The 22,886-nt window shown below is 40.0% G+C and overlaps 1 protein-coding gene across 5 annotated transcripts in view; it reads right to left on the bottom strand.

Annotated features, from left to right (window-relative positions):
- APP (amyloid beta precursor protein) overlaps positions 1-22,886 on the bottom strand; it is a 205,165-nt gene that overhangs the window by 70,026 nt on the left and 112,253 nt on the right. For 3 of the 5 annotated variants that reach the window (XM_061453749.1, XM_061453748.1, XM_061453747.1), the window contains exons 6-7: positions 22,498-22,703; positions 12,448-12,615 (exon numbers count right to left, since the gene is read on the bottom strand). In XM_061453749.1, coding sequence (XP_061309733.1) covers positions 12,448-12,615; positions 22,498-22,703 — 374 coding nt within the window. The remainder of the gene's footprint in view (positions 1-12,447; positions 12,616-22,497; positions 22,704-22,886) is intronic. The other 2 variants (XM_061453752.1, XM_061453751.1) reach the window with 1 other exon arrangement.

Genomic DNA, 22,886 nt, shown 5'->3' with positions numbered 1-22,886 from the left:
CACAAAAATGACAATAATGGAATGCAACGCTGCATGTTTTCAGTGGTTTCGCTTACAACTTCAGACCATTTGAAGTCTCTGATACTGTTAAAAGCATAAAAAATTTCTTTCTTTTTAAATATTTAAGGATAACAACCCATCTACAATGATAATGTGGTTTGTGCAAGGGTGTAGTGCTGCCTGCAGAAAGGCTACATCCAGTGACAGCACATTCCAAACCAAACCACCCAAATTTTGGACTGAAAGTGAAAACATTTCTGTAATGCTCAGAAGTATTTCCATATATGTTCACCTTTTAATCTCTGAAGCACCAACTGAATCTTTATTGTTTATCTTTATTAATGACTATTTACAGTTAAGTGTAGTTCATTTTAATTCTGTTTAGAAAATGAAAATAAAATTTATTTCAAAGCAGAAAATTTAAGTGTCAGACTGAGCAAAGGCCATCCCCTACAAGCTCCTGTTTCCTGACAGGGGTTCACCAAACACCCCCAGGCAGGAGCAGTGAATGCTCTTCTGCAATGTTTAACTGACCTTGCTGGCATTTTCCTTCCATGACTCTTAATTTTATTCCCCAATCCCTAGACACCTCCCTGAAAATTGCATGAGATTTAACATTCACAATACGGTGTGGCAATGAGTTCCACAGTTTAATCAGCTCAATGTGAGGAGCGTTCCTCTCTGCTTACACCTTCCTTTTGCTGCCTCTGCAGGACACAGCACGGTTTATCATGTTAAGATGGAATGGGGAAGAACTCTAGTGCATTTGCTGCTCTCCACCACCTTTTACAGTTTATTTTTTTTTTTAAACTTAAGCCTGTACAAATGTGAGTGGAAAGAAGTGACGATCTAAATAAGTGTCCAATAAATTATGCAAATTTAACCTTTAATTTATTGAACTGGAAAAAAGGTCACCAGCATTTGCAATGGGATCACTTAAGCCACCTGTACATTTAAGGTCTGATTTTCCAAAGCTCCTGTCTCACACACGCGGCCTTTACAGCTAGGTTTTCAGACAGTTCCCTTTCTTCCCACTGGGATGCTTGCTGCTGCATTTCTGAACGGGTGAGAATAGCGGGCGCTGAGAACTGGAAAACCTGATTTCAGTGCCTGGTGCCGAGGACGTCAGAGCACTAAGGCGTCTTCGAAAGCTGTGCAAACCCGCATCAAACAGTGAGTAGGCATTAAAGGCCACAGACCTGGGTGCCTAAGGCAGCCAGGCTGGGCCCAGGAGCATGGGAAAGGATGCAGGGAGTACACTGATATCTGACTTCAAACTGCTATCTCTCAAGCCAAGCTGAAGAGGGGAAAGCTACCGAAGAGCAATACTGCATAGGAGGAGAAAGCTGCTATCCCTGACCTGGTGCAAACGGCTAGTGTAAGGCCACATGTGGCTCTCCACTATATGCTCTCAAAAAGAAAGAAGGCTTCGAAACAGGCATGTGGGCTCATGGGAGCTTGGGGAACCTGCCTCATGGTAAGAAGCTCAATCAGTTACACTCACCCACCAGGGAGCACACTACTAATTTGATTTAGAAAATCTCTGCTGAGAAAAGATTTCTGACAACAGCTTTATCAGAAAGAAGCAACCAAGGTCTGACGGTCGGAAACCAAAGCTAAGCAGAAAATAAGCTGGCAATCCAGACCAGAAATAAGCCACCCACTTTCGCAGTACATGCAATTAAGTATTTGAACAGCTTAGGCAAATATATGCCCATTTGCCCAAAAGCATCCTTGAAAACATCTTGCTTCAGCATCTCCTTCCAAAACCTAGCCAATGAACAAGTGGGAAAGCAAAGAGTAAAATGGGTGCTTTCTCCCAGCCTGCTTGCTGCTCACAAGAATCTGCAGCCTGATCTCGTTTTATGACCCCATCCGCTCTTAGAAGGAGGTTTCATTTTCTATGCATTGCTTGTTTTATTAGGTAAGTCATTCTAGTATGGTATGATAACTGATAAAAAAGTGTGTTTAAACAGGTGTGGAAGAAATGCAGTATCAGATGACATTTTCTTCACACTTGCATTCATTTTACCTGTCAATTCCCAAACAGTTGTGGGTGGGTTTTTTAGTTTTTATTAAGATTTAAAATCCTAACCTTCCTGGAGACGCAGGTTCAATAATATGGCCAAATTATACTTTACATTTTTTGCTATTTAACAACGATTTTTAATAATCAAAAGACCAGGGAAAAAATAAAAAGGAAGAAAAATGCAACAATAGGCCCCCAGATCCTCTTCCATGGTTTTGCATAAAAATAAATAAACCATATCAGCATCTCCAGTGGAAAAAAAAACCCACAATATCAGTGGCCTCTCACCAATCTCATATGAAGTAAAAGGATTAGTAGATGCCCTTTTCCTGAATGAGACTGGCTGTAGCATATAAGATGGGAAACCATTTGAAATGAGAGCATTACCCAACTACAGTTTAGTATTCAGTGGATACATTCATTGCCTCTGAATTCCACATATACAACTGCTTCATTAATGAAGGATTAAGATCAAAGCTTTCAGTTGTTGACTAAGATCACAGCTAATTATAGCACTTCTGGCAATCACAAGTGCATATGGAGTATCTTTAGAAAGAAGGACTTCTATTATTGCTACTGCTACCTTATGAAATAAGCTGTTTTTACAAGATGGTATCCCCATTCTTTTGTGAGTAAGCTACTCCGCTTACAGCCGGGTGGCAAAATGAGTGAACAGAATTTAAACAATGGGAAATCAAAATAACTATTACCTTTTTATTACAAAACAGACAAGCTACCAGCTGAATGATACAAGACAAATGAAGGCTGGAAAAGGTTTATGTAAGATTGTAGCAAATTGTTGGAGCAATCCCAGACATAGCTACAGGCTGGGCAGAGAAGAGATTCAGAGCAGCCCTGCAGAGAAGGACTTGGGGGAGCTGGTCGATGAGAAAATGAACATGAGCCAGCTTCAGTGTGTGCTCGCAGCCCAGAAAGCCAACCGCATCCTGGGCTGCATCAAAAGAAGCGTGACCAGAAGTTCAAAGGACATGATACTCCCCCTCTACTCTGCTCTCATGAGACCTCACTTGGAGTACTGTGTGCAGTTCTGGTGTCTTCAACATAAAAAGGACATGGAACTGTTGGAACAAGTCCAGAGGAGGGCCACCAGGATGATCAGGGAGCTGCAGCACCAGCCATATGAAGACAGGCTGAGAAAGTTCAGCCTGTTCAGGCTGGAGAAGAGACAGCTGCATGGAGACCTCATAGAAGCCTTCCAGTATCTGAAGGGGGGCCTATAAGGACGCTGGGGAGGGACTATTCATTAGGAACTCTAGTGACAGGACAAGGGATAACAGTTTAAAACTTAAACAGGAGAAGTTTAGATTGGATATAAGGAAGAAGTTCTTTACTGTGAGGGTGGTGAGGCAGTGGAATGGGTTGCCCAGGGAGGTTGTGAATGCTCCATCCCTGGCTGTGTTCAAGGCCAGGTTGGACGAAGCCTTGGGTGGTACAGTTTAGTGTGAGGCGTCCCTGCCCATGGCAGGGGGGTGGAACTAGATAATCTTGAGGTCCTTTCCAACCCTAACTATTCTATGATTCTATGATTCTAAATCACCACAATTTTAAACACAAAGAAATGGATGTACCAGGACAGTTTTTACATAAGAAGTTTTAAAGTTTAAGATGATTTAATTACTTGGAGAAAAATGTGTGCCCAACTGGTATGCTTTCTAGTAGAGATCAATACTGTAGCACGGAACAGTAACTGTATTCACGTACTACATATAATACACTGCATTAGACAACTACTCTCATTCCTAGCACTGTGAGCTGCATGACTAGCAGGCTACCATTCCTTTTCACTTTTAATTACTTTCTTTTCATACGTGCTTTGACCAAGACTACTTTCCGAACCCTGTCTAAAACTGAAGAATAAATGGGAGGACAGAGTTCCTCTCAGAGTCAACAGCACCACGGAGACCGTGTGAGAATGAAAGTCAGACATGTCCCCAGTTTTATCATTTTACCTGTAAGTAGCAGGTTACTGCTGCTGGTTTCTTTTTCGGGTTTTGGTGACCAAATAGACAGCACTGCTGTGCTCCAAGGTTTGGCATCACCCACCTGGGTTCGCAGGAATTCTGGGAGCCAGACCTTTCACCTCATGGCTCATCAGCACACCTCCCTGCTTGGAAGCTAACTGCACAGCAGTGAACTGTGCTCATAAAGATCAGAGCGTGGCACTCCTGTCCTTCAGCCACTCAACTCCAAATGCCCATTCTCTAATTTTCAGCAAAGATGCTCAATAATGTGAACTCCCTTTAAGTTACTGATGGATATTAAGGCTCATCCATTTCAACCACATATTTATCACTCAGCCTGACCACACAGCCACTCAGCTGGGTTTTACTTATCTTCCACGTTTACTTTATCCTCATATTTTGACAATTATCTTTAAGACACCCAAAAAAGTCTTTGCAAGTAAAGTCTTCACCATAACAACTGAAGAATTCTGACTACAATGGTAGGGACTCTGAAAGCACAAAACATGGACTAATGGCCAGACCAAATATATTCTGTCAGAAAAAGATAACATGCACATTGGTACTGACTTAAGGAAAAAACATCCCCTGTAACAGCAGTGGTTGTATGCTCAGGGATCATGTCTGAAGCAGTAAAAAGAATCGCCAGTTCGGAGACTTGACTTTTCCACCTTCAATTTCAAGCTGCCTCTTAGCTCCCAAATTCTGATAAATTAGATGAATGTTCCTAAAGCAGATTAGAAAGTACATTGTTTAAAAATGTCCACTAGTTTAATTGAAAGAGATTGCAGACACAGGTGACATGAATAGAGTTAACACATGAAAGAGAACTCAGTGTTCCAGAGGGATGCTCTTTCCTTTCTTGTCATCAAGTTCCAGAGTAAAAAAAAAAACCAACTGCGGTTAGACCTGACTAAAGAAGTACAGCAAAAAGTGTCTACAATAATACATTACATTAATAAAATTCCTAGTGCTTGAAATTATCAGTACTCTAAATTTCGTATATGAAAATATTTGCATCTTTTCCCTGTTGAGCCTTAAAGTTTACCCAATTGCTTTTTAAACAGGCCCAGTCCAACACTGTCTCCATATGTGGTTCAAGGGTGAAATGTAAGTGCAAATCTATATAGATGAAGAAACTGCTGAAACAGAAATTAGTCACTTGCTTCCACTAAAGATGGTAGTAAAAATTAACAATTTCAGTAGATATTAGAACTCATCCCGTTTCATGTCCTAGGCACTGAATGATGTTGTCCAGCACTCACAATGAGTGAAGAACTGCAAAAATGCTTTTCTTAAGATTTCATCTACACTATTTGAAGCCAGCTTCAACTTTACCAAAATGTATAATACAGCTGAGCTTTTATGCTAGAGAAAATTAAACCCAGCAAATACCGGCAATTCATGCTGGAGATAATGGGAGAGGGACACATTCAAGTCAAGTCTTGAGAGGTAATGCCCCTTACTGCTAATTTTGGGAAACAGTAAGACAACTGAATATAAAGAGCCTTTGTGATGAAGCAACAGGTTGTTCTAATGTGACTGGCTTTGGCAAATGTGCAATAACTTGGGGGTTTTAATTCATTCAAATTTGTAGTTCTTATGCAAAATGTTTCCTTGCAAATATCACTACTTATGAAGGCAGACTTTTAGGATTTGAAATGCCATCACTAGAATTCTGCATTTTAAATTACACCTCCTGTAGTATCTCTGTGACAAGTTAGTACTGCAGCTATCTGCTGCAATGAATATTTTCCAGCACTAAGTGCACTGTAAAAACTCGATGTCCAGATGAACATACTCTAGATGTGGCCTGGTTTCTGTCTCTGAGACTCCTACCTGACTTCAAGCTCAAGCTGGCTCTGTGGTTGTACAGATAAAATGAGCCATCACCCAGTAAGTAAGACTAAGGATTAAAATGTGCTACCTAACAATAAATTTGGTATACTTTACCATTCTGCCTACAGGAATGCACTGCTGTTCTTTAATCTGTTAGACACACTCTGGAAGTGGGCATGCAAGTTTAGGTGCCAAAACACTTACTTCCTGCTAACTGGGGAGATGTCAAGATCCCTAACAAGTAACAAATGGATAAAGCAAATTATTGACAATGGGAGTATCATCTCATAAGCTGCTGCTTTTAAAAGATACAGCTCATTTGCCTTACCTCTGAAGAGAAATTAAACTGGACTCTGCAAAATGCTAGGTCATGAATTTTCCCCTCACTTAAGAGGGAGGTTGTGAATGCTCCATCCCTGGCAGTGTTCAAGGCCAGGTTGGATGAAGCCTTGGGTGGTATGGTGTAGTGTGAGGTGTCCCTGCCCAAGGCAGGGGGGATGGAACTAGATGATCTTAAGGTCCTTTCCAATCCTAACTATTCTATGATTCTAAAAGCATGATCCGGAAACACATTGAGACTGATCTCATCAATTATCAGGGATGGACGGATACTAATCTGTAGGGAAGCTGAAGTTAGACTGTATGAAAAGCAGTGTCTTCTCCCTGTTAGTATAAGTCTTGTGGACAATTTTTATCCATATTTAAGTTGCTGTGAAATTTCACCTATATTATGAAATTGTAGCTTTTATTGTGTTTCTTCCATTTGAAATTGGAATAAAGTATCTGACACTTAAAAATCACCAAAAGATACAGCAAGTTTGTACGTTTACAACATTTAACCTAGAGAAGAAATACTGTTCTACCTAAATTCAAAGATCTGTGACAGTGCTCCAGAATGATGGGAGATAAAATAAAGTGTGTTAACATTTAAGCTTACGATTAGGTTTATAGGGTTTACACAAGAAAGGAGGGAACAGACAACACTGAACCCTGTCGGTTCCCTCTTTGGATAGCCACAGGAATTCAGTAAAATGATAAAGCCCCCTATTTTATAAAATGTCATTTTAATGATACATCAAAGTTTACAAAAATTGACTGTGCCACCAGAGTACAGTTCACTCCCACTTTGGATGCAAAACAAATGAAAACTCGGTGGCACGAATTCATTCCACTCTGCTCTGAAAGCACCCTGAGACCTGTAGGACCTGCTGGGAGAGCTTTCTCCTATGCAACAGCTGACAAATGAAGAACATCTAAGAGAATGAATGATCTCAGCTTGGAAGTTCCTTGTGTCCCCAAGTTAAGGCTTGAACATCAATGTAATTTCAAAATAGTGCTTACTAAAATAATCTGGTCTTTTTTAGCTCCTTCTATAGTTTTAAGGATGTTTCACAAGCAACAATTAAGAGACAGGAGAAACAAGTCATACAACAGATTACTTCTTAGTGTGACAATAGGACAGAAATCATTCCTTCAATAACAGCATATTGTGCTTTACTTCCAGTTGGCAACTGAGTACCACACAGCTGCTTGCTTGCTTCCCTCTCCCCTTCCCCATGAGATGGGGAGGAGAATCAGAGAAAGGTAAAACCTGCAGGTTGAGATAAGAACAATTTTAGTAATTGTAAAGTAAAATATAATAATTACAGAAAGAATGGTAAGAGGAGAAAGAGGAATAAAACCCAAGAAAGACAAATGATGCACAATTACTCACAACCCGCCGACTGATACCCAGCCCAACCCCAACAGTGATTGGTTGCTTCTGGGCAACACCCCCAGTTTATACACTGGGCATGACATGCTGTGGTATGGAATACCCCTTTGGATAGCCTGGGTCAGGTGTCCTGTCTCTGTTGCCTCCTGTCTTCTTGTGCCCCTCCTCACTGGCAGGGCATAAGAGGATGAAAAGCCCTTGATCAGAGTAAGTGATACTTAATGACAACTAAAAACATTGGTGTGTTATCAGCACTGTTCTCAGACTAGAGCCAAAACACAGCTCTGCACCAGCTACTAAGAAAAAAAATTAACTATCCCATCTGAAACCAGGACACATCAATTTATCATCTTCTGCTTATTCTTGTCAATATGCATCAATTCTGAGATCATTAAATTCAAATTAACTGCCTGATAGGTCCTAATGATTTCAAAGAAGTCATTATGGCCAGTCACACAATAGAAGTTTGAGTCCTTATATTGAATAGAAACTTCAGATAGCATTGAACATCCTTATTAAAAATCAATAGAGAGCGAGCATGTGGTCTGGCAGGCTGAAGGAATCAGTAACAAGATCCTTAGAGCCTTCTACTTCTGGGCAATTATATTTCAATTCCCATGTAGCTGGGTGATGAATGGAAAAACCTGACAGTAGCAGCTCCTACCCAACAGACATGATTTTTGTCAGACCTCAGAGAACTGGACAAATTCATTGACAGTGTAGACAGTTTAAGGCTTAGAGTGACCGGACAGACCCACCTCTTCAGATCAAAGCAAAGAGACTTCAGTAAGGAAGCAGAATAAAACATGATTTTTTTTTTCTTTTCTGTTGATTGTGTGTTCAGGATATTAGTATTCAGTGTTCAGAGTATATGAGTATTTCTAACAACAGAACATCCTCAGGTCTTGGTTCCATCCAATTTCAATGCATTACGTGAAAAATAAAATCACATCCCACCCTTTCATCCTTTGCCCACTATTTAGAAGAAACGCAACTGCTATCCACAACTTTGTATTACTCTATGTCAAATCTAACTAGTTTTTCCTGCAAAGCAAAGAACAGCTAGACAAAGGAAATACATGCTTTTAGCATCCATCTTGTCTCCTGCTTAAGAGAGGCTCCCTATTTTTTTTTATCTAGCACACAAGGGAGCAACAATAATGTGAATACTGGAGAGAAAAGGAATAAAGAATGGAGTAAATAAGTAAGTATGAATGGGGGGGGAGGCACAAAGATCAAACAGAAAGATTAAGTTAATGGTGAAGCGTGACAGAAACTCTTCACCATTTTTCTCTTCTTCAGCATGACTGGGGTGAGTGAGGGTGGCACCTGGGCTACAATCAGATGAAAAAACCTCTTTCAGCAATATTTGACCAGTACCAAAGACAGGATGTCACTGAAGTACTAAAATATATAGTATTCAGCACTTTAACTACTTTCATTACCATTTCTATTCAGCAAAATGATGAAGAATAAGGAGGAACATCATGGTGATACTGAGACAGTAGATGAAACCCGAAGAAAACAAAGTTATTTTTATTTTCTTCTTTTCCAATGATAGAAATAACAGGTGTGTACAAGGTACAGAACAGATTGAAATATCACGAAAATACAGGAACAAAAATGTAACTAAAGTAGCTAGAAAAATGCACCCTATAGATGCAAATGTCTGAGAAACTACTGAAGGAAAAAAAAACCAAACAAACAAAAGAAACCGGAAACAGGAAAAAGCCTTTGGGATATCTATTTTAAAAGGCAAGACCAACTCTACCTTTCCTCAAAGCCAGTTGTGCAAATGAAGCCAAGCAGCTCAAGTACTCAACCTAACTCCATTTTCCCTAAGGAGAAAATGACTCAAACCAAATAATGGGAACCCCGAAGTAAACCAAGATAACTATGGAAAGAATACAAATGGTAATGTTCTTGGCATTGTTTCACTGAACTGAACCTAAGGAAAAACAAAATGAAACAAAACAAACTTCCATGAGATAGAGAAGACTCTCCAGGGCTTATCTCAATATCCTAATGAATATGACACACAGCAAATTCAGAATTTCTGGTTCCACACACTGCAAGAGAATTGCCAGTTTTAGAAGAGAAGATCGTTTCTCCTCCCAAACAGCCTAAGCTGAACAACTGCTGCTTCCAAGAGACAGGTCTTAAGAAGGAAGACAATTTATTTCCAACTTTCATTTAATCCATAATATTCTTTTTAAGATCATGGCTGAGATCACCCCTTTTAGCAGAGCATTTCCTGCAAAAAGATCACTAGGTTGACTGGAAGTGTAACACAATAAACTCTGCTGGCTTGCTGTTACAAGCAGTCAGTGCTATGACTTCACCTACAACCTGTGTATGAAAGACAACACCATTGCATTATCAAAGTGACAAATGGGAATCTCACCCCTCCAAGTTTTACTGTGTAAGTATAATTCTCATGAAGTCTGTTTTGTGATGTGACTGATCTTTTAGTCAGCAACACCCTTCCCTATGTGTAATAACTCTGCAGCACTATACAAGCCAGAAATGAAACTCTCAGATTTGAAGTGGTGGGTAACTACAGATCTGTATGCAACATGCACGGTCTTTGGAGATCTCCGAGTCTGCATACAGTCCCACTGCAGAATTTGGAGAAAGAGATGCATTCACATGGCTCAGCTTGAAGGGCAGGAGACAAAACATGCTGTAAAAACTGGATGTTCAACAAAATTGCAATCTTGCAAGAGTCCAGATCTACAAGTCCTTATTTATGCTGCTGTCCAGCCTTCAGAAAAATACATGTTTTAGTAATGCTGACAAAGGCAGTAATAATTCTTAATTCCTACCAGCTATGTGAAAAGGCTGACTTTTTTAGTCTTACCTTGCTGGACACAAAACATAAGGATGAAGCATCCCATCCAGTCCCACGTCCCCCCCCGCCTTTTTTTCCCGTTTCTGGGGAAAGGAACAGGCACTGTCACAAGAGGAGTACTATCAGAGATAGGTGATGTTCATTTGCCTCATATAGACCAAGGCAAGCACCTCTGTGCAAGCAAATCGTGTTCAGTCCTGTCATTCTTCCTCTGCTAAATGAGACTACTTCCAGGTGCAAAGCAGCAAAAGGTTCTGTTTCTCAGCTGTTTTCCGTTATTAGTTTTGACGGCCATCATCATGTCTGGATCCAATCACCACTTACGCATGATAATCACCCATGTGTGACTGAAAAAAGTAACTGCCTTTTACAAATTCTCTGTTGGCTGTAACAGTAAAGAATAAACACAGCCTCACCTTGGTCACCTGAAACTAAATGTACAAGAGCTGAAGAAGAGTCTAGGCTTATTGTTCAACATCTCTCTTGCTGCAGTGCTTTTTCTATGATTCCAATCTGCATCAGCCAGCTATTTTCAGTTTATTTTTCTTTCCTCCTTCCACATCTACAATATCAACTGCTCGTCAATATCACATACCTTGCATTTTTCATGGCATAAATACTGCTTCTTTAAAATACTCTTTTTTTCTACTACAGCCCTAATTTGTTATGAAGTCCCAGTTTTTCTTGCCTGTCATAGGGCACGCAACCAGATACAAACCACATTTTGCATCTGGCAATGTCTCACCTTCCACAGAAAATGGCTCAAAATTTCATTCTTTAGCAAATATATTACAGACTTCACTCCAATCTACTGCAAAGTTCTTTCTCTCTTCACTACATCTTCTGTCTTGTTGCAAAATCTGGTCACTACCTAGGAGGCATCCCCCATACTCACACTGTGCTAGTTTTTCTCTATGTCCCTCCATGGAGCTGTGCAAAGAACAGCTTTAAAAAGATGCCAAGATGAAATGCAGCTGGAGCACCAGAGCAGCAATTCTGCCTCCATGTCTGCGCCTGCTCTAAAAAAATACAGGTTGGCTCCTTTGCCGAGCACACACAGTACACCTCGCTAGGGCACTGCATGTGTTTGTCTGCATTTTTATGCCTTCTACTTACTGCAAACATTCCTAGGCACAGATCAGAAAATATTTTGCTAAAAGGAACCCCAACATGGAACTTCTGCTCTGCTCCTCTGTGCCCTGTGAGCTGGCAGGGCAGTGAGATATGAACTCACTACTTCATGTTTCAGATGTAAATTGCAGCCAATACTCTCCCAAGAGTACATGCTGCTAAGGCAGACAGCAGGGGAGTGGTACCAGTGGTTCCCAAACCAAAACCCAGCTGATAAATTCAGCATCTGATTCATCAGCTTCAATACTCTGTGATGGAGAAAGCCATCCTTCTCAAACCGAAATTCACAGTGCAAACACTCTTTCTTCAGGGAAAATGATCATTAAAATATATGGCATGTTAAAGTAAGTGGGAGGTGATTCGCATCCATGTGCATCCTCAGGGAAACCTAAAAAAATCAATGTTATTTTTCCCGTTCTTGCTGCAAACACACACAAAGTATTCAATCAAACTGGAATGAAAAAACCTCTAAACGAACATTCTGTTATTTTAATGATTTAGCTTTGATTAAAAAAGGTCAGTTAATACATGGAAATACACTGTAAAAACTATGAGCTATTTTTAAACTTACCTGTGGCTTATCTAATGTTTGTGTTGCTTCCTGCACATGCACTGCACATGCCCACACAGACATACACAACATGTCAGTACGCTTTGACAGAAAATTAAGAGAAGGTGAGTGCGAAGGTCTTGACTAAGGAAGTGTTAAGCTTTTAGCTAACTACTTGCAAACCCCCATCTACAGCACCAAGAAGACACCCACTACCATGCTGGGTTAGCGAGAGGCTACTGAGGATCTACTGGTGAGCAGAGGCTTTGGACAGACCGCGGCCAGGGGTTAGTGCAAGTCCAGGCCCACTCCTGCACAGCAGGAGCAGGGGAGGCACGGAGGGGCACTTACTGACGCTGCCACAGACCGCCATGCAGTACTCCTCGGAGTCAAAGTTGTTCCGGTTCCCACCGCAGCCGCCGTAAAGGAAGGGTGCGCACTTTCCTTCGGCCATGTCAAAGTACCAGCGGGAGATCATCGCGCGGCAGGGACCAGTCTTGGCTTGCTCAGAGCACACCTCTAGTCACAGGAGACCCGGAGGAACCACATTTAGCATGCAATTGGTATTGCTTTGGATTCTTAATTAGGTACCTTTCAATGTCCACGCACACAAGCGAGGAAGGAGATGCACCAAGGAGGTGTTCTGGGGAACAGCAAACCCTTCCCAAGAAAACCACCCCAGAGACAATTCTGAACTGACTCAGATTGGTGCTAAGTCACCTTAGCTTGCCTATATTTTTATGGTTTTAGCTACTTCATCTGCATGCAGTGAGGGGTGTTGCCCTGAAACAAGCTCCAGCATGGTAGCAATGGGGGAACTGTGAAGCTTCATCTGCTTCCAGGCCAGAGGGGTACAAACACTGCCTGTTCATGGGGTGTGCCTATGGTCCCAGGCAGATTCATACCCAAGCAGCACACTCAGTGCTAGAAGGGTGTCACCCGTCTGGAAGCGGAACATCTGAAAGCACATGAAGCTGTATTTTCATTTGTTGTTTTTTACCTACATACTCCCTCCCTGCCCAGCCTGAGAAGTTTCCTACCTTATACAAAAGAAAAAACAAACCCCAAATATTTATGAGTTATAGAGGAAAATAAATTCTCTTCAGACACCTATTTATATACTGTCATTACTGAAGAAACTCCCTCTTGCAAGCTGCCTTCACAGGGTTTTTAATTCACAGTTCGAATATGTATTCACATATATAAAATTGCTGCCATAGCTTTAACTCATTCACCGTAGGAAATCTCATCCCCAGTAAATATATACTGGGTAAAAAATTAAAATGGTCTGCGCCTGTGTTCACTGTGAGCTGCCACAGCCTCTGCCTATATCCTGCAACACAAGAAAACCTGAGGGAAGAACCAAACCACATAAATTAAAGGAAGACAAAGCAAATCCTGCCTGCAATTTGGAATTCAGCCAATTACACACGTAAACGTATAGCCCTTTACCAATAATGTTCCAAACAGACAAAAGCAGTTTTATCTTTCAATGTGCTGTATAAGTCGTTTCCAATCTACATAACGTTCGACACCAGCACACCCCTCATTTGCTTTCATCACACGCACTGCATTGGCAGAAAACCCCCTACGTTCAACTACAGGCTTTTAAATTCCCTGCATCTATTTGAGTTTTGTGGAAGGCAGATACCTAAGGGTTGAAAGGTATGAAGAAATATCAGGGCATTAGCACTGAAAATCCCCTGCATGCTCATCATCTCTTAGATGCTGGCTACAAAGAATCATGCTTTTCAGAGTCTGTCCTGATACATCTCTTCACTCTCTCCAGGAGCACAGCTATTTATAAATGCATTTTCTGTTCAATTGTCATGGGCAGTCAGTGTATACCTATAATTCCTTAAATAAATAATAAAGGTGTAATTTGACATGTGTTTAACATATTCACATGTCATATCTGTAAATAATGTCAAGAATCAATTTCAGAGAGCATGCATTTGGTCTAAGAGAAACAGAACCAAGTGTATGCAACCATCAAAAATGTGCTACAAACATTGCAATTCTGGACCAAGTAATTAGGGGGGAAGAACAGCAGAGGGTGAAGGAGTACTATTTTTTTTCTTTAAGAAAAAACGTAAGAAGAATATTTACTTGTAGATGACACTAATTACAATTAGTTGAATATTACCATATGATTAACTATATATATATAGCACATTCAGTATACAAGTGTTTCTTCCTATTTATTTTAAATCAAATCCAGCCCTGCTGTCCTATTATACTGTCAAATCTTGACACAAAGCTAACTTTGCACAGCCTTGGAAGAGCTGCCACATGTCAATTAAAAATGAATAGTGACTCTTGACATTAAAGAGACAGGTATAATCAAGAGAATTTTTGCTGACAGGAAATGTCATCTTAAAAACCACAAAGGTCTCAACAACCCAGTCTTTCTTGGCTAATACTGTGCACGGGCTGAGCTCTACTCACACTGTTAGCGCCTTCTAGGTTTCCCCCAAAATACCAGTTCTGCTATAAAGACTAATTTATTTCATTTTAGACTGTTCAGTGCTATCAGTATGTTAACAGTTCACAGATTTAATCTGAAATTTCCTATAGGTATCTCTCTCACAGAAAGAGCAGCAGATATTTTTTGCATGAGCAGAAGCAAAGGTAATTGTCCATCAAGTAACAGATGCTAGTGATAACACAGAATTGTCTCTTTGGAAACTGCAGTAATTTATACACATGAAGATGCACTAGAACAAGCGTTTCCAGTAACGGGGTAAAAAGAGTGAGCCTGAAGCACTGCAGCCCAGTGCTGCGGCCAGGGACCTGCCTCTACCTCCCACCAGGCTGGTGGTGAGTGACAGTGCAGGGCAGTGAAGGGACTTTAGTCCCCTCCAGCTGACAGAGGCAACCAACCGTATGATATTGGTGACACCTAAATGGTTATTATTTATCACAGACAGAAACGGTCTACTGCCATAAACAGTTTATGACCTAAATGAAGATTAAACAAGAGATGGGAAAAATGCTCTAGGTTACTGTTTCCTTATTGCTCTGTTTGAAGGAAATGTTGCTGGCCCAGTCTAGGAAACTTCTCACTGCTGTTATCCATTTCCCAGTGTCACCACCACCATCCACCACTTGTGGATGTCTCTGTGGACAGCCCAGAGAGGCATTCCTTCACCCCTGCTTTGGGGTGAAGGTACATTTTTAAATCAGCTTCCATGCCTGGAAACTGGTCCCATTGCTCCTGCTGGTGGGCCAGCTGCTCCTCCCATGCCTCTACATCACCTCCACATCACCTGTCCTTACGGAAGAAAACCACCACATTAATCCTCACCTGTACCACGTCATCTGAGAAGATGGGGAAATGATGTGTAGAGATGGGAAATTCAACAGGTTTTCTTGGGCTATTAAATCAAACATCATTTCCCCTTCCACTGCCACCAAGTGTAGCAACTAATGCCTATGACAGATGAGCTACAGTATTTTCACAGATATTAGCAGCAGGCAGGCATCATATACTGCTAAATAATTCGTAAAAAAGTTAAAAACTGTCTTTGCTTCATACATTACTCTTGTTGCTGAAAACTGATTAAAAGATGAGTTACTTTTTACCACTGCGTAATTCAGTTTTACTTAGGGTATTTATTTAGGGTATTTTAATACCACAAAAATTTGCATGCAGTACAGCATTAATGGTGAGAGCTCTGTTTTGTTTAAGGAACTTGCTCACTCTTCCCCCTCCAAAGATGCATTTTTGCTTTTGGATCCATGAAACTGGATAAAATTAAAGAGGACAAGCCTTTGCCACAACCCATGTTCATAAGCAGTCTAAATTCTGTTTTCAGACACAGTTTTAAAACTGTCCTTCTTAAATACTAAAATTTCCCTCATCTTCTCTGTGCCACAAACCAAAGATTACAGTTGTTGATATCTTCCTTCTCTGAAACCCCAGATATGGCATATTATTTCTGAGATATCAGGAAAGTATAATTCAACTTTCCTCATTCCAAGCTTCTTGTACTTATACCAGCCTCTTGATGCAAAAGGAGTTGTTTCTAACCAAGCAGGTAGATCATTCCCTGAATGACAGTGCTGTTTGCAAAGCTTTTTGATTTACTTTTAAATTAACAGTTAAAATGATATCCTGAAAACTAATCAGTTACACTAAACATCGGTACTGACTGTGTTATTTTTTCTTTGAAAAGCGCAGTCTTCAGCACTCTAGGAAACACAGAGTCTTAAAGCACGTGGACATTGATTTACAGTGCCTATACACAAAGTACTTCCATAAACACTCATTTACCAAAATGCTGTAAGTAGACCTAATTAGAATTTATGTGCAAACACTTTAGATACTTTTGATGATCAATTTTTACAAAGGCAAACATAAAATATGGTTCTGAATGGCATTTTAGAGGTTTTCATTACCATATAAATTGTTTGGGTTGATTTTTTTTTTTTTTTTTTACTGTTCCTTGAAGAAAACCGCTTTTAAATCAAAGTGAAATTATAATAGCTTTATTTCAAAATCTCAGCTCCATGCTCTTTTCCCCTCATGAGTAACACTCCATGAACATCAACATTTTCATTAGAGGAATCTGAAATAAAATTTAAACTTCTAATGGGGGGAAGGGGGGGAGAATTAAAACTGCATTTACATACCTCTATTGCTGTAAGCATCAGGGTTGCTCAGTATTTTCTTTAGGATTTGAATTTATTTACATGATGGTGAGAACTAAGCTCATTTAAATGCTGGCACAATTAGTCCCAAACCTTAAACCTTAAATTAAATTTGAAGATATTTAAGGAAAAAAGGACAAACAGGAGGAGACAGACTACCAGGTCTGGCCTGTCTTGGAAGTTGGGTCCTATGTTGAGTTTATACCTCTGAAAATCCTCTTAACGCTACAGCAGAAAGATACCATCATGTGGACTTATAAATATTACAAGTTCTTTAATTTAGCCACAGTAATTATATATAATATTACAACCAGAGTAATTCTGGCTTCCGTGTCTTCAGGAACTGAGAGCTATAGTTTGGGGATATTAATACACATGTATCTGTATTAGTCTCCATTTTCTAACTAGCTGAGAAAAATGAGACATCAGTAAATGCACTGCTTTAATTTTAGTTATACTGTTCGTGTTCCAAAAAGGCACAATACTGTTTTCCTCAATGAATTAATCAAAAGGAAATATTTAAAGATAATTGCACTGAAACAAAGCTTCCTCATTCTGAATATATGGTTAGAAAAGGCAGCCAAATTTTAGTTTCAGTATTCAAAGACAAAAGCTAATTTCAGAAGGGGTTTCTGGAATTAGGAGAAGACAGCTGTGAAGCTGGCATATACTGTAGGAATAAAGTTGGTGCACAAGCTACACAACTGCTAAAATACTTCCTACACAGAAAGTTAAAAAAGCAAAATGATGACTTTTAAATGCAACACTGAAGAACAGCTCTTCCAAAACTGTTAAATACCCTAAAATTGTAATTTCCATTTTGTGCAATTAAGATTCAGTTTCTCTGTCTAATGTTTATTCTTCATCTACTGGAAGGGGATATTTGAAATACAACAAAAAAATTAATTGTATACTTGGCTAGAATACAAAGCCTTGTAATTTTGAAGTGGAACAAAGACATGAAAATACATTTTCTATTTACTTGTGCACAACACAACTACATTTTAAAGGAAGGTGCCATGTAGTTATCACTGATGGATAGAACCCCAGCTTGATTTTAAATATATGCCAATAAAATGTCATGAATTTATGTGTATTTTAGAAAAGATATCATTCCTACATATCATGATTATGCTAACATGGCAAGACAGTGAATATGACGATTAGCCCAAAAGTGCATTCCTGTCTTTTTTACAGAGCAAACCAACACATTCAATATAGTAAAATGGTATTTTCTCTAGGGATACAGATTCTTGGGGGATCTCTTTTGGCAGGATATGTTTCAAATGAAACCACTCTCCAACCTTATGTAAAACATCACTATTACTGTGTTTAGTACTTCAGTACTTTGCCCTTGACCCAAAACAGTAGTACTACATTGCTGTCCATCAACAAGATTACTACATCATAAAAAGAAATTCTTCCAATAGCAATATATCTTGAAGTATTATATCAGGGTGGAACAGCAGAGCTTTAAATTATAATGCCTAATTAAAAGCTATCGGTTACTTTAATGCAAATGCATTAGGTTAACTTTATCAGCTCTTGTCCGTATGTTACAGTAGATTATCATTCTTAATGAAGATCTCCTAACAAAACCATAGCAGAGTTACAGTGTGTACTAGCCATATAACAACCTATCGATGTCTTCATAATATGGAATACAATCAGAAATTATCACTTTCCAACTGCAGAGTACTCTGTAGCCTTGAAGCAAATGAAGAACAAGAAGGAACTACTACTTTAAAAGAAAGATAGTAACCTTTCGAAAAAGAAAGTGGGGCAAAGCTACGGAGATGAAAAAAAGCCCAATCAATCTAGCATATGTTACTAGTATTATCCCAAAATTTAGTTAACAGGTCTAGTAATCAGGGTTAACCTGCCTTGCTTTAGAATAGATGGTCACTGTCACTAAATGGATTTAAAGTCTTTTAGACCTAAAAGTCTTCAGCTAAAAAACTCCACGTGAGATCAATAAAGCTAAGAGCTACCATACAAACATCAGGCTGCTTTTCTCTTGCTAGGAAACTACCATATGGTCTGTTGCTTGCAACTCCAGATTGTAAACAGTTAAAATGTCACATGAAGCAGCACTGCTTAAATTTTTGCATAACTGTTTAAAGAAACCCAGCCAAATTAGAGAAAGCAAAACCAACTGCTAAAGAACAACACTATATGCTACATGAGGCAGGTCGGGCTCATGCTGCTGAATCCCCCTGCACCTGCTGACAGGTATGCAAAGAAGCTGCCAATTGTTTTCTGCCAGGCTGCTGCGCTGACCCCACTGCTCTCCCTAAATGAGACCTGATTGACTGCTATGTTGACAGGAAGCACTAAGCTGAAATCACTTTTTTGTTGCTGTACACCAGGAGAGACTGATTTTTCTTGTCACCTACTGTGCTGAAGGAGAGCAGAAACAACATCACAAACAATTGCAGATGACGGAAGAGCAGTGCTCCTGCTTGCTTTGGTCATGTGCTAGAACCACCACCTGGAGCCTGGATGCTTCAGGAGCAGCTCTGCAACACCCGACACTGCAGCAGTGACGGCAGGCATCAAACTGCTCCCTTGCTTAAATCCTGGCCAGCAGAGAGTCACTTCCTTGCTCCACATGGAGACAAAAGTAAAGAGTCACATTTTCCTGCAGGGCTTCATAAATGAGCCACAATTAGGGGCACAATTTCACAGATTAGGTGATAACGTCTCCCAGGGACTAAGGTGAAAATGTACATTTGACATTAATTCCACTGTCTGGATCCCTGGATCCACAATTGGCTGGATTTAACATCTGAAGCCCAGCAGGAGCGTATCTGAAAGTTTAAACTTCATATGAAACAGAAAGTAAAGATGGTCTCTCACAAAAGGTAGGAAAGTGCATACTGGCAAATACTGTCCTATGGAAAGTATATTCACATTTTTGATAAATACTATAGCTCATAGAAATATGGTTGTTGAAGAAACTATCTTCCTGCCAATGACCTCTCTCATTCTCTAGCAAGACTAACTTCCTTTTCACTGAAAAGAAGTTTGTAAGTCTTTCTACTATTGCTATTTTAATCACAATTCATTAAAATACGCAAGGAAATAAAACTGCCTAACAAATTGATTCTTTAATAGCTCAAGTGTCCTTAAAGCGTAACATTACATTTATGTTTTCCAATTATTTATGGTTGAGGGCAATCATCCCACTGATCTGGGGGAGAAAGTGCTCAGTACAGCCCACAATTAGATCCTAATTTACGGGTTGGTTTAGAACAGTTGCTCCTTGTTGATTTCACGTATGAAAAACAACTCCTCTCAAAGTGGGCAAAACCACTGTCTGAGCTCTTTAATGCTAATGACAATGTTAGTTACAGCTTCATAAAGCATGTATAAAACTGGCTGTAAAGTACCTGTGAACAGCATCCTAGGCTGCATTTTATGAACTGCACTGACTAATGCTTGGGAAAAGTAGCCTGAATGGAGCTCATGTCCACAGGAATGAAGGTCCAACACGTAAACTCATCTGAAGAGGCTTTCAAGGTGTCTCCATAGTATGGACCACTTCTTAGTATGTGTATCACCTACAAGGTACCTCTGCCTCTTTTATTTGTACTGACTGTGACAAACTTTTCTGTGCGCAACAGCATGACAACAGCAGATGCTCACCACAGAAGTTCCTATGCGGGATCTGCTGGCTGCATCAGGAGGGTGTGACCCTGTAGGAAGCTTTCCCTCAAGTGCAGCAAGGGAAGCAAAAGCAAGGGCCAAAGCTCTATGTTATCTGGACACTTTTACATTAACAAATAAACAAACATTTTGTAATAGTGCAACTCTGTCAGACACCAATTACATACTTGGGGACAGTCTCTGCAATCCCGCTCTCCAGGAGGGCTGGAGGTCAGAAAGCCCAAAGGGCTGTGACACAACTGCACCAAAAACTTGTGCTGGTAACAGGCTGCCCTCACCTCACTTGCAGCAACTTGTATTCCACTCAGTCATGCAAGGTGGGAGATAACATGGGAAATTTTAGACTTGGGAAAAACAGGGCAATAGCATTTCATTATCAGCTAGCAAGTGTGTATGTTTCTAAAGGACTTTAAAGGGTGGCTTCAATACTTGCCTCATCTCTTTTGTATTTTAGATTCCTATTATTACACACTACTTTCCTGAAGGCTAAACATCTTAACCTGTTTGAAACGTCAACCTCAGTAAAGAACACGTACTACCTAATTCGTCCTCATTTCCACTCATCCAAAATCCCATTAATGTCAAGTGTACTTCTTTTTTTTTTCCCTCTCAATATGCAGTGAGAACAGGGCGTTTTATCCCCAGGTGGTGAAAGCTCACATATGGAAATATATTTAATTGGTTTAAAGATTTAAACATAATCTCCTCCCGCCCCCTCCTCACTGAAATGGCTCTCCAACAACTGAGCAAAGCACTCAATACTGTTATATAAGGCAGAAACGCAGAAGACTATGTTACCACCCCTTAGAAAGAACCAGTTGCAACTAATTTTAGCAAAGCATTAGGGCTTTTGATTAGCAAGCTTATCTGCACAGAGACTTGAACAGAAGAAACTAAAGGACATAATGCTGCTTTTTCCAAAGCACTCCTATGGCACTCTGCTGTCCCCAGCATGTGTGATGAATTGTAGCCATCAGTCCTCTGCTCCATACCTGTTCTGCCATAAACTGGCACCAGGATTCAAGAGAAAAGGACACTGCCACACATAAAATGGGGGACCCTTCTGGCACTTCAGTCCCAAGCATCCCTAGATGCAAGGGATGCAAAAGCAGAGGAAAGGAGCCAGGCCAGAAGTTTTCTGCCTCCTTTCATGACTGCCCCAACCACTGTCATTTTTCCTGTCCCTCCTGCATATCCCAACTCCTTTCTTTTCAACTGTAGCCTTTCATCTCATTTTCTGCCATTATCTCCAGCACTGACTGGTAGAAAAACTGGCATATATCTTACCAAGATTTACATCATATCAAATTGTAGTTACTAAAATTGAAACATAAGGATAATTCATTCAAATACGTAACACAGAAGAAATGTGGCATTTAAAAATATTACGTTGCTATATTGTCTATGGACTACAGTAAAATTCAAAATTTAAAATGCAGTTAACTACAAAAGATAATGAAAAACAATTTAGATATAAAGAGCTCTCTCTCACTTCACTTTTTCCTTTTTTTGGCAACGCATTCCTATTTCCTCCTCCCCACCACTACAGCTCACTAGCTAGGTTCACGTTTCTGCATAATTATTTCTAAATTCCTGCAAATTTACTGCATTACTAGTTCATAGAGAAATACTGGAAACGAGTATGTAAAAGAAATCACACAAAATGACTAACCACTGCTGTTCATGTAAGACACCAAACCAGCTAGTGCTACCTCCTGCTTTGAGCTGACGCTCCCCATCCTGCAACCCACGCACATAACCCACATACATACTTTCCCTGTGTTGTTTGTTACATATGGCAGTCAAATTTTATTTAATATTGTTTTAAAACAAAAACAACTCTTCTGCTTCCATCCACATCATACACAACAGCCACACTTCATACACAGACACCTCTAAAGAATATCTGTAATGGGAAAGGGGAGGGGATTCAATGTGCAAATTACAGAAGACAAAGCATAATAACAATGCTGCAACTTAGGATATTTTGCTGTTTGGAACATTTTTTGTCATAAAGGGCAAGCATGCAAAACAGCAGGATCAGTTTTCCAGTCCCAAGCAAAATGCCCACGAATTTACCTCTGACAACCTCTTCCACAGACTCTGTAGTTGTGGTGGTAGTTGTTGCAATGCTGGTAGTTCTTTCAGTTGCCTCCTCATACTCTTCCTCTGTCTCTTCTTCAATTTCATCACCATCATCATCATCGTCATCAGCATCTTCATCTTCCACAACGGTTAGCTCTTCATCTTCCTCTGCTCCTTGTTCTTCTGCTACCTTATCATCACTAAATGAAGAAAAAGATAATGATGCGTCAGCAACAAAATTATGTCAACATTTTATTCAGAAACTCTGCAAGGACAAGAAGTTATCTGTTTGTCTATCCTCCTTCTCTTTAAATAAAACAGAAAGAATCACGGACTCTGGAATATCCCAACAAGTAAGAAATCACAAATGCTAAAAATCCCCC

The sequence above is a fragment of the Pezoporus flaviventris genome, unplaced genomic scaffold (assembly GCF_033815535.1).
Source record: "Pezoporus flaviventris isolate CSIRO_AGI_PZ_B2104156 unplaced genomic scaffold, CSIRO_AGI_Pfla_v1 ptg000015l, whole genome shotgun sequence".
Classification (NCBI taxonomy): Eukaryota; Metazoa; Chordata; class Aves; order Psittaciformes; family Psittacidae; genus Pezoporus; species Pezoporus flaviventris.
The sequence above is the reverse complement of the archived record's forward strand: the minus strand, read 5'-3'. Positions and strand labels throughout refer to the sequence as shown.